This window comes from Dermacentor albipictus, chromosome 6 (genome assembly GCF_038994185.2).
Source record: "Dermacentor albipictus isolate Rhodes 1998 colony chromosome 6, USDA_Dalb.pri_finalv2, whole genome shotgun sequence".
NCBI lineage: Eukaryota > Metazoa > Arthropoda > Arachnida > Ixodida > Ixodidae > Dermacentor > Dermacentor albipictus.
Window position 1 is genome coordinate 35,063,951 of NC_091826.1, and position 12,164 is coordinate 35,076,114.

At 40.6% G+C, this 12,164-nt stretch overlaps 1 protein-coding gene across 5 annotated transcripts in view; it reads right to left on the reverse strand.

Moving 5' to 3' along the window:
• grh (grainy head) overlaps positions 1 to 12,164 on the reverse strand; it is a 154,801-nt gene that overhangs the window by 6,570 nt on the left and 136,067 nt on the right. For 3 of the 5 annotated variants that reach the window (XM_070540353.1, XM_070540354.1, XM_070540357.1), the window contains 9 exons: positions 12,029 to 12,085; positions 10,672 to 10,773; positions 9,947 to 10,013; positions 8,172 to 8,290; positions 7,970 to 8,037; positions 5,636 to 5,716; positions 3,668 to 3,765; positions 2,526 to 2,611; positions 1,946 to 2,010 (listed from right to left, as the gene is read on the reverse strand). In XM_070540353.1, the coding sequence (XP_070396454.1) occupies positions 1,946 to 2,010; positions 2,526 to 2,611; positions 3,668 to 3,765; positions 5,636 to 5,716; positions 7,970 to 8,037; positions 8,172 to 8,290; positions 9,947 to 10,013; positions 10,672 to 10,773; positions 12,029 to 12,085 (743 nt within the window). The remainder of the gene's footprint in view (positions 1 to 1,945; positions 2,011 to 2,525; positions 2,612 to 3,667; positions 3,766 to 5,635; positions 5,717 to 7,969; positions 8,038 to 8,171; positions 8,291 to 9,946; positions 10,014 to 10,671; positions 10,774 to 12,028; positions 12,086 to 12,164) is intronic. The other 2 variants (XM_070540355.1, XM_070540356.1) reach the window with 2 other exon arrangements.

The following is a 12,164-nucleotide window of genomic DNA, read 5'->3' on the forward strand; positions in this document are numbered from 1 at the left end:
CGGCAGCAAAAGACCATAGCGACACAAACACAGTCATGTCCCTGTCACATTGGATGTTTTAATGTCATTCGAACTGAATGGCATTAGCGTCGAATGACATTATTCACCTGCTACACGGTGATATTAATGCCACCAGAATTGAAGGACTTCCGCAATCAAAGGAGTTCAAGGAACTCATTCGGCTTCGCAGTCGAAGCATATGTATACTCTCCGACCCCCAAAAAACGTAAAATATGACACTGAGCGTTCGTCATTTGAAAAGCGTTCATGTAAAAAGGTAATTATATTGCATGTTTTAAGGCATCTGTCATTTTAACGAGAGAAGAGTTGTATGGCAGCCTGTCACAAAATGTTTTTGCTCTCCACCTCAGTGGCTGCCGTTCCTTGACTAGTCGGCCATACTGTAAACAAACCGGCGCCTGTGTGCACATGCAAAGCAAGGTACACAGCAACTAACTGCTTCACCTGCTGCAACTGAGCATTGTCGTTGAGTGCTGCCATGTCAGTCATATTTCAAAAAGGCAATGCGCCAAATTAAGGAAACTTTATACTTCTTACATGTCAGGGCAATACTTGATTATGCCTGTGTATTATGGTATCCCTAGCAAGATTACCTCATTAATAGACTGGGAAAAGTACAGAACCAGGAAGAAACGTTTGTAATAATTACACGCCATACTCTAGCATTCGAGACATGAAGGCCACTCTAGGATGGCATCTGCTGCATGTGCATAGGCAGAAGCCAAGACTCAAGCTACTACACCGAATATGCAACAATCAGACAGGAATCAATCGCTACAACTATCTTCTGGAGCTAGATTACATATCCACTCGCTGTGATAACAAAAAGAAAATGTAGGTATTCTGTAAATAAAGAAATATTGCTTGTGTTCAATTTATCGGTTATGACCAACTCTATGGCTATGATTAGGTACTAAGCTGGCTAAGCCTTGTCTTGGCTTATTGTGGCCAGCCATGCTTAAATAGAAGTTTTATATGCCTATTATTTCAGTGAAGTTGATGCCCCGTGCTTATTTTAAAATAAATAGATTGACTTTTCAGACACTCGCAGATCCCTTGTCCTACTTTTCTCGTAATTTTTTTTTATGTTCGTTATGGTATCATGACCGAATGATCATGGTATCATGACCGAATTTTTTCCGTGTGACAGGGGTATGACAGGGGTGTAACAGGGACCAGTGTGACAGGGTATTAGTGGGTCAAAAAACATTCCTTTTTTTTTTGTAGGGTGACGGCTGCTTTCACTATGTGCACGTAAATGGAGTAAGTAAAATTTGCATGCTCTATTCGTGTGCACAAAACATCACCAACAATAAGTTGCAACTTCCTCATTGATATGTTTGTTACACTCATTCGAAAAAAAAAAAAAGAAGTGTCATTCTCAGGACCCTTTGGAAATGCTACAGTTATGTGCTTTACCACTTTAGGCCTGCTAAGGTAGCTTAGTGGCTATGGCATTGCACACCTAAGCTTGAGCTCATGGGTTCATTCCTAACCGCAACGACATTTCGATGGGAATGAAATGCAAAAACACTCATGTACTTAGATATAGTGTGTGTTAATGGTCAAAATTAACCCAGAGTCCCCTACTACAACATAATGCATAATCAAGTCATATTTTTGGCATGTAAAACCCCAGATTTTAATTAATGTCTTTATTTTTTACCTCTTTAGTGCTTGCTAACCACAAGCATAAAACAAATTCGTTTATTCACTACTTCAGGGCTTCACTTTCACTCTACTCTGGAACTTTTAGCACTGCTCAAGTCTTCTGCTGAAGATCTGCAGTCATATGCGCCATTGCATTGCACGCCTTCACGGCCATCACTTGGCCACTTTCGTCGGGCTGAATTACCGTAAGGTTTCAAACAGTGTCTAGGCATTTTAGAGGGTATCGTATACCAGTTCAAAGGCGAGAACTTACCCTTTCTTGCATCTCTTAAATATGTTCTTTATACTTGACGCATCTACTTTGTACTTGCTCTCAATCTGAAATGCAAAAAAAGAAAAAGAAAGTGCCACGTAAGCAATACAGCAACAGGTTCTGAAGACATTGTGAAAGTTTGGCTCTCGTCAGTATGACAGTACGAACTCAGGCTAGTCTATCTAGCTCTTGTGACAAGCAGCACAGATGACAAGATGGAATGCATGCACCGGTAAGTGAATGGTGCACAAGGATGTGAAAGGGATGAAGATGAGCAAGAACAGCACTCGTCTGTTTAATCAGTGCTCATTCACATCCTTGCCCACCTTTACACTATTCGCTTACTAGGAGGAATCACCAGCTAGTGTCCTATCACATGGGCTGGTCAACTAATGAGAGAATGCTGCAGGTGACAGAACAAGTATGAAAGACCAACACAATATGTGCGTTAACTATAGGACGGAAGGAACATGCATGCAACAAGACAAAAGAGAGGTTGAATGCGTTAGCTGACAATCGGTGCATATTGTTCACCGTGTTGGCTGCGTTGACGCCCAGTGTAATATGGAGAAAGACTCACCGCTTTCGCTAGACCAGCCAGCGAAGGTGGCACCAGGTGAAGAGGGTGGAAGTACTCCTCCTTCTCCCGGCGGGCATACAGAAGCACTGTGAACGGGCAAAAGCGAAAAAAAAAAGAGAGCTCGATAAATTTCATTTACAAATGGCCTTTCCAATCCTCAACAGTGTGTTTCAGTCACTCGTCTGCCATCCTGCATTTGATGCACTTATTATATTTCATTCTCATATCAGCAGAGGCTTTATTGGTATTCCAAAAAGGGTTAAACATTAAGCACTTGCAACAAAGGATCAAAATGCAGTTGCAATGCAGCATTTTTTAAAAGTATGCTGGCCACTAGATGCATCACCAGAACCACTGATTGCGAGCCTTTCGTATACTGACGAGGGGCGGCTGGAAACTCAGGGTAGTGGCGTGCTGCAATCGGTAGTGATGTACATTTTTAAAACCCTATAATAAATTACACTCTTTATGCAGAGAACTTAGATGAGTCAATCAATGATCAGAAGGATCTGCCAACAACTCAGTATGTTTCATCAAAATCGTTTCAGGGTCCTTTTAACATGCACATAAGTGCACAAGCATTCTTGCTTTACGCCTCCATCAGAGAGCAGCTGCCATGACCGCAAACCAAATCTACAGCCTTCTGCTTAGCAGCAAGACACCATAGCCACCACAATGATGATTAATTCGGTAATTATCAAAAACTACACTGAGGCCATACGTTGGGCTTCAGGTTCATACTGGGCACCATCGTCGTTCAATGAGTACTAAGTTCTGAGTGTAATAGAACCATCTTTGCATTCCACTTCCATTGGCGTAAGCCATGACAGCTGAAAATCACACTTCGATATCTAGGTACGTGGGGTCAGAGATAGGGCCTCGTAACATGACTTGATTTTGGCTATGGTCATGCATTTACTTACTGCAGTTTGTTATTGCTCATATGGATGAAACACGTAAGCATAAAAAGCAGAAAGTTATCATATTTCACCTCAAATGCCACTTATGTTATTTTGGTGAGATAAGTCGACCAATTGATATGTCCCTTACCCCCATGTGCCATTACGAAAGAGTCTACCCAAGCAATTGCTTTATTGGTTTCAAAAGTACCCACCACCATCACAAATCATTTTCACACCTACCTCGATCACTTGGAAACACCTTCAGCTTCTTAAGTGGTGGAGTGATGATGGCCGAGTCAGTGTTGGCACATGTTTCGAGTTTGTCCCTCCTTTCGAGCCTGCAGGTAAAGTAAGTTTACTTGAAGATGTGTAGAAAGGAATACAATTTTCGTCCATCTTTTTGAAGCGACAGTGGATACAGAGCAAAGAGTGTACAATCGGGCATAAGATTGAGCCTCGATATCTGCACAGAAGTCCATTTTTGTAAGGATTTAATTTTTCTTTAGTGAACGAAGTTTTTACATTTTTACTCATGACTATCAGTATTTACAGCGAAACTGCTAACAAGGCGCATCATTATCATTATTTCTTTAATGACTGCATTCAAGGCTATCTAAAAATGTCACTTACAGGGACTTTGCCACGAGATATAGCTATTGGTTTGATGTCTGTTAATAACATGTCTACAAAATGCAGCTCAGTTATGACAACACTAGTTCAGTGGCCATGCAAGAACAACTGTCTGGTTGAATTTGTACTAATTAAAGTGCACCTACCACTGCATCTAACCATGTTTACAGTTCCATTGTACAGGTCATGCACATTAATGGGATATTACAATTATTTTTAGAATCACTGTGACTTGCATGCATTGAATGAGGTTCATTGGTGTCATTACCCAAGACAAAGCTTTTTGTACTATACCAGACAAAAAAGGCACAAATTAATAATAAACTCTGCATACTTCACAATCTTTTCCAATTTTTTTTTTCTCTGCCTTTGCTTCTGTTGTCAAAAATGATGGTGGCAGTGACACAAGAATGACAACAAACAGAACAATTGTTTCATGGCTGAAAGAGGTCACATGTACTATTGTAACACTATTCTGCCATTCTTTGAATTTATGCATGTCGCTAAACTTTTGAGCAAGCATGGCCGAATTTGGCATGAAATGGCAACTTTTTGTCAAGCCAGTGGACTTCATTCAGTGATCAAAGCCACAAACATGTGCAAGATAGTTGTGTTAGTTGTAAGATTTAGGGATGGCCTCAGCTTCATTTCAGAAAGCAATTGTATGCGTTTATGGGGACGTTATTGTGATATACTATCAGCCATGAAAGGAAAATTAGGAAATGGGGAAAAGAAGAACTTATTCTGTAGCTGAAGTAGTGGCTTGAATATAAAGAAGCAATGCTACAGTAGTTTTACATTGGGCTGTGGGTTGCTGCTTCTGTACAGCTTAATCTATCAAATTTTTTTGCTTTGAATGCTGTAACAGATGTAGTTTACGAAATTGTCATATTTGTTTTTTGATGCGGAGCTTGGCAAATCATTGGCAATTTTTGCAGAAAGAATTTGGGACCCTTAATCAAAATTTTGTTAGGAACAGCCAACAGTACTTCCCTTCCGAGGAAAACAGATTTCACTGAAACTGTTTCAGAAAGTGACAGCGGAAAGCATGTCCACATTTCATACATGTCCAAACACAGAAATTGGAGATGAACTTCCAGCTAAAACTTCCCCCTAAAGATTAGTGCATGGCTACATATACGATAGGCATGAACAGGTCTGTGTACAGAAATAAGGACAGACTGCATGTCATTTATTTTTGTATATGTATCTATTTGTGCCTGTTGTCGATATGTAGCAAGCAACGTTTCACAAGATAAAAAGAATGCCGCCTGCTACCACTGTATGTGGTTTAACTTGTGCACCCTTCTCTCTCTCTTTTGCCAATTAACCTAACAATAAGTGCTTCACAGTGCATGACAGGCTGTGAGAAATTTATTTTTATTCTTATGGCTCACAAGCCTTCGCATATGATGGTAAGGAATGAAAGTTAGGGAGATGGAAGAGGCATAGGACTTTTCCCAGCTGGTGCAAATGATGCTGCTGCTGTTATCAGTCGTGCAGAAAAAAATAAAGATGCTATCATGCATGTACCATCTGAAAATGATAAAACGCTTCGACACTGCGATGTAATCGTACCTGGCCTGCCCAAATATTCCAGGCCAGTCAGCAGCCGCCACAGCAGCAGCTGGGAGCTCGTCAGGGGGTAGCTTTATCTTTCTGCGCACAGAAACGGTTCTGATGACATTCTATGCACTAAAAGAAAATGGCAACGCGCACATCTTCTGAAGTCACACAGTGTTACCGACATGATATACTTGAGCACTCATCTTCTTGCTTTAAACGAAGATCCTAGACCTCTAAACGTTAGAAATAGAGAAACACTGGCAAGCCTCGGGTAGTCAACTTTTCTACAGCCAATTTTTTTTTTCCCAGCAGGACAGGATGTCATGACGTCACGATGCAATGTATGTGGTTACGTGGGAGCAGGACATTGCAGCATTTTGACACTCCCTCCAGCTCACTCGGTCACCTCGTATGCAGCTAATCGTTGTGAGGCATGATGTAGCAGGCATAGCAGACGGAGACGGAGAGTGAGACGGAGGAAGTGTCAAAACGTTGCCATGTCCTGCCCCCAGAGGAGTGCATACTGCGTCATTACGTTGCAACACAGTAGAAAGGAACCTGAAAGTGGCTGTAGAAGAGCTATTATATTAAATTTCTTATGGCAGTTTGAGATTTGACAGTATCTTTTCTGGGTTTAAAAGTAGTGATCTTTCAGTTAAAGCAAAAAATAATAATAATAATAAGACTCAAAAGTATAGTGTCAGTACCCATAATTCCTCACAGTAAATGTGCATCACACTCTAAAATATTGTTAAACAAGCACTGTGAAATTCTGGTTAACATTTATCGTATAAGAAGTGGGGTCATTGTGGAAGTGCAGTCGAGACATACGAATTATCTGCAATATAAAAATTAGTGTGCTGATTTTATCAATGCTTTTATTTTTCAAAGAAGGCTGAGTGCTTCAACTCAGGAGTTCTCAGATATATTGAAAGTAAGCAGAGCTTGAAAAAGGCCTAGTTCGTATAACTTCATCATTCTGTCGTGCTGCGGCAGGCACAGTATGAACTAACTTTGTTGTGTCATTGCACCTGCCACAATACAACAGAACGATTATTCCCATATATGTTTCCAAGAATCGTATAAGGCCTGTGAAAACCCATCTAGTGTATATTAACCTGACTGATCTGAGTAAGGCCCCTCATTTTATGTGGCCAGAGATGGCAAGGCCAAACGGTACTCTACGCAAGGATATATTCAGAATGAGCACCTTTCTAATCTGAAACAAGTTCTGTAGTGTGATTGCAGCATGGATTGGATTAGGTATTTGATGTCAATGAAGCAAGTACAATTTACGGTTGTAATTAGTTAGAGCACCTATCGTTATTTTGTTGCTGTGATATCTCTAGGATTCTGTCCCATGCTCCTAGAACTCCTATTTCTTTTGATGGTGTTTGAAGTTCTACACCACATTGATTGTTAAAAATCAGTTTTAAATCATTGATGATAATGTATGCATATATTGTGCCTATATTCTGTACATTCAATGTCTAAATTCGAACTGAAGGAGAGGGTCAGACCTATGAAGCAGGGCACTTTTATTAATATTTTTTAATAATTTTTGGTCTTAAGATAGCGTGTTCTGAAATCTTTGAGCTAATTTGTCTTAGTGTGCACTTTTTGGCCAAACAAAACCTCTAGGAAAACTATCACTTCCAAGCTGCTTCGCCAAAATCTGCTTGCAAGGTGGTTTCTAGACAGAAATCTCCTCAGGAACAAGATGAGCTACTTTTTAGATCCCTAAATATTTTCCAACACAAAGAATTATTGGATGTCTGACTTACAATGACAACAGAATAAAGGAGAGAGCTTCGTATTTAAAGTGAGGACGTTTTTACAGAAATGACATAAAATATACGCAGCTGGCCTATCTTGCACTATATATGATCCAGGGGTGTCTAATCAAATAATTAGTATATCTTCATTATTTTTGAAATGGTAGTATTCCTAAGCTGACACACCAGATTGCTCAACATGACAGCTATAAGTTCTTTTCTGTTTGCGCTAGAGTGCTGAAATTTAGAACACATTCTATTGACAAGAAGATAAACCATCCCTAAAATTCTTTATCCAAATTGGTGCAGCATTTCAAAAGTTTATTCTTCAGCTACGCATCCCCCCCTTAACAAAGCAAGAAACAAATATGTAAACGATCTGTGCGTTCTACGTTCTGAACCACTTAACTATTTATTACCGCACCCTTGTCCTGCCAAAGCTACAGCAACATTTTGGACACTACAAGTGGGTGATTTCCATGTTACATTCAGTAAAGTTTGATTTATATATAGCGTGCACACTGTTCTTGCTGGCAGCTTGAATGTAGTAATATTTATGCATCATGCTTACTCGGCAGAGGTTTGATCGTCCGGCACGATCACTTGGCTTGTGTAGAAACTGAGTTCCATTCCGGATACCTGCGGCAGAGCAGGGACAACTTTAGTTTCCACCAATGCATCCTGGCAGCTTTAAGAATCGCTGCTAGGCTGTTACCATATGTATGCACTAGAGCGCCCACCAAGGTGGTGTGCATAATCTTCGTGCAGCTTACCTTGTCTGTGTCCTCGCTAGGTGTGAACAACACTGGAGGTTTGATGAGATCACTCATGGAGTAGAATTCGGACCTATCACAGGACTGGTGGTACATCTCCTCAATCTTCTTGCGCCCATCTGCAGATGAAATGCGCACACCCTCTTTTAGTATGGTGCTTTACTCTTAAAAGAATGAGTTAATTTTTTCACACATTACACAATTCAGGGTTCAGAACTAGTAGTAGCTACCACACACAACTTCCACAGATGCTTTGGGTGTCTGCATGAAGATTACTTCTTTGTGAAAACAGCCATGGTCAGGACAGCATCAGTATGGCAGTTAAGAATTCTGGTGAATCTCTTCCGACCTAATGTTGCCCGAGTTTTAAATATAAAATTGTAAGCCTGATCCTTGTAAATGGGACCTTAAAGGAGTGCCAACAGCAGACTTCAGGCTACTAGAACCCAAAAGCAATTTTAGCGGAAGCAAGAGTGAAATAGCTGTACTACTGTAAACTATAAAAGCATTGAAACTATTGATTAGTCAATTTGGAAAAAGAAGTTATGGAGGGTCACTGCACAAAAATATTGGTTCCACTGTAACAGTAGGAGCTGTTAGCCACCTCACAGGTTCAAGCTTCACACATGGTTACCATAGCAACTGGGTAAGGACAGTGACCAATCATGTTTACAAATCGGTGACAAAACCAGGCTGCGATAGCCAAGTGGGAGAACAGCTAACAGTGCTAGCAGTGGAATGAATGTTCTGCTTCAGTCATTTTTGGTTAGTATTTCTTCCTATTTGTTGCTTTGGAGTTCCAGCATGCATCCTGGAATATCAGTGACTGGTTGGTTAGTTGCAGGTGGAACGCAGGACAAAATTACGTGACAGGTCATGCTGGTATACATGTGTTAAATCAACCATGCTATTTGGGCCCACAATCGACAGCAGAAACTTTTAACATGCGCATGTGTGCATTTGGTATGTGCTATTACAAAAATAAGCTTCCAATTTCGGCAGAGCTCATCTCACGATGACTGTTGATAATAAACCTGGTTCCCTTGGCACAGCCGCCTGATGCTCTACCCATTAGACCACAAAAAGTGCACCTAGAAATCGCACAAACACCCTCACCAGCTTCAGTTGTGCAGGCCAGGTCTCTTAAAACATATCAGTAAATTGCAAATTCGGAATATTATTTTTGCTGGCAGTCTTTGTATGATCCACACAATAATTAACACTGGAGTAAGAATAACTGATTAACAGATATGAAACAAATAGGTGTGATTTTCCCGCTCGCTCATGAACCAGTAAAGCAAAATTGTGAGCCCAGCTAGTGTACTAAATATAGAAGTACCCAAGAAGAACAGTACTCAGTTAAGCATCACCAATGATGCTTAACTTGCCTTCTTATTGGCATTCAATCTGGTGCCATAAATAATTTCATTCATACTTTGCTTACCTTTAAGGATCATGATTTGAACACCTCTTATTACCTTTTTCAGCCTAACTGCCTTTACAGCATTTATGACTCTTATGAGCATGCTATGGTAGACAAGCAAATGCATGGAAGTTTCAAGACAAGCAAGTTTACCGCAGTGTTACCGCCAAGAATTGTTAGCAAGCACATGCTAGGGTGATAATCCTGGAGAATGCATTTATTAGAGTTGAAAGCTCCACGTAGAGTGTTAAAGAGCTCCGAGTAGAGAAGGAAGCTGCCATTTCTTCTCCTGCATGTCACAGCAAAGCAGCGCATTCACGTGCATCACTCATGGGAAGAAACCAAAGCTAACTGCCTGTAGCGGTGAGTTTTCGCTTGGCCGCTCTCCGTTCCTCGTCACGGGTCTTTCGTTCAGCGCCCTGCAAGCAAGTGTGAAGACATCGTGCTTAGCATATTGTCCATAATACGCGAAAAAAAAAAAAGGTTTTATTTATGCCAACAATACAGTCAAACCTGTTGAAACAACGCTGGTCAGAAAATCTTACTGAACATAACAATGTGACAAGTGTTACATCACATTACATTTCTAATGCTTTGCATGCATGCATACGGCCATAATGTACTGGGAAAGCAAACCACATTGATACAACAGAAGAGGGCAGTTCGAGATGTAGCATTATGCGGATTACGTAAACGCTAGTCTATCACTTTGAGGGAGAGAGGAAAATAAGATGGCTGCCACCGTACACCCTTCTTGCCTCACCGGCCAGTGCCGAATTACCGTAAACGGGGCCAGGATAACGTAAAGCTATTCCAATCTGTTTTACGTTATTCCGGCCCAGGTTCCGGCTTGTTTCGGAGGAAGAGGAATGGGCTGCATGTAAGCGCTGTCGCATGTGTAGCAATTGCCATGATGCAGCCGAACCATGTGGCATGCCACTGTCACGTTCATGTAAACGAGATGACAAATGGACCATTTGTGACAGCCCTCTGAACTGTAGCATTGGCGGTTATGACAATAGAAGTTGAGTGCTGTGGTCCACTTGTGTGTGAGAAAATGTGGGTGGAAATAATTACCTTGTCGCAGAAGACTTTGATTTGGCAGTAGCCTCGGTGGACTGGGGTGCAGCTTTCCCTGTATTCATCGTAGGTGTCGATTTGCAGGTGCAGAGGCAGACCCTGCATGAGACGGTGAAAATTGTAATCTTTAAGCATCCATGTAGTTGTCCCGAATGCTTCATGCGAGCAATTGCGTTGGTCATTGTCAGGGTAAAGTGTAGTGCAGTAGAGTGCATGAAAACCCAGATACGACTGGTTAGTAGTATGCACTTTTGCTTTTCTTGTCATGTTGTGTTGGTGCGAATCACAGATGAGAAGATAAGAGAGAGAAAAAATTTTATGCCTTAATGTTTTGGTGCTGGAGTAGAGTTCTGAGAGTTCAGTGGACTGGCTCAACAAAATGGCTATTTGGACTTAAACAATACTATACAAGAATGTTCTAAAACAAAAGCCGTGAAATGAAAGCATTCCTACTCTGGTCATGTTGTGCACAATACTGATTCAATAGAAAATACATTATTGCTCATTAAAATTAAATGCGAAAGGATGAGGTCACCGATGCACAAGATGAATGGATTGAATTTTTTTGTGCCATGAGGCAAGTATTTTATTGCACCTAAAGAAGTAGTGCTTGGACGGTCTCACTGGAGTTTCATTATCAATGTGACATGGGGTCAAATATGACTGGAGTACTTATAGCTAACAACAGCAACTGTAGAATGTTCATCTTCAAATCACACAACCTGTAGAGCCAAGGATGTGAGTAATAATAAATGGTAGTCAAATCCAAGTAGGATCAACTTATTCATGTATTCATATCTACATAAATGATAATTTCAGTCCTACAAAAGGAACAAATATAAACATATAAAAAGTTTTGATGTACTCTATGTTCCATGAAAGTGAGAGAATCTAGAGTACTCCTGCATGTACTTCTTGAGCCAGAAGTTTCAATAGAAAGGGAAACAAAGCACATGTGAAATTTGCTATTAAGTTGTAGTGTTTTTCAACAGCGTGCCAGGGAGAGAGAGAATGACTAAATACCAAATAAAATTCACTTTGGAACCTTGCTTTTAGCCAATAACTGTGCGTGATTGTTTACAAAGGGATTTGAGCATTGTTGTCTACTGTTATGTCCACATTTTGTAAGTGGATATTTTTCACGCTGTTATTTTGGGGTGTTGAACAAAGAATGCAGGGGTGAGCAATGTAAACAAAAGTGTAATAGCTTCTAATGCAAACTGATTTACATGCTCACAAGGTAATAGTTCACTGCTTTCATGTACCACAGTGTAGAACAGGGAGTGATGTGATTGTGGAAACTGTTGTAGTACAATAATGTTAGCGCCATATGAAAAAAATTTATGGTTCTCACCTTGACACCCTTTTGGTTACTGAAGTCTGTGCTGAGACACTGCACGGCCACATTCACCTGCACAGTAAAAGATTGTTTCCTGATTGCAATAACTGTGCCATAAAAATATCTACTAGCTGCTTAGAGAACACTTATG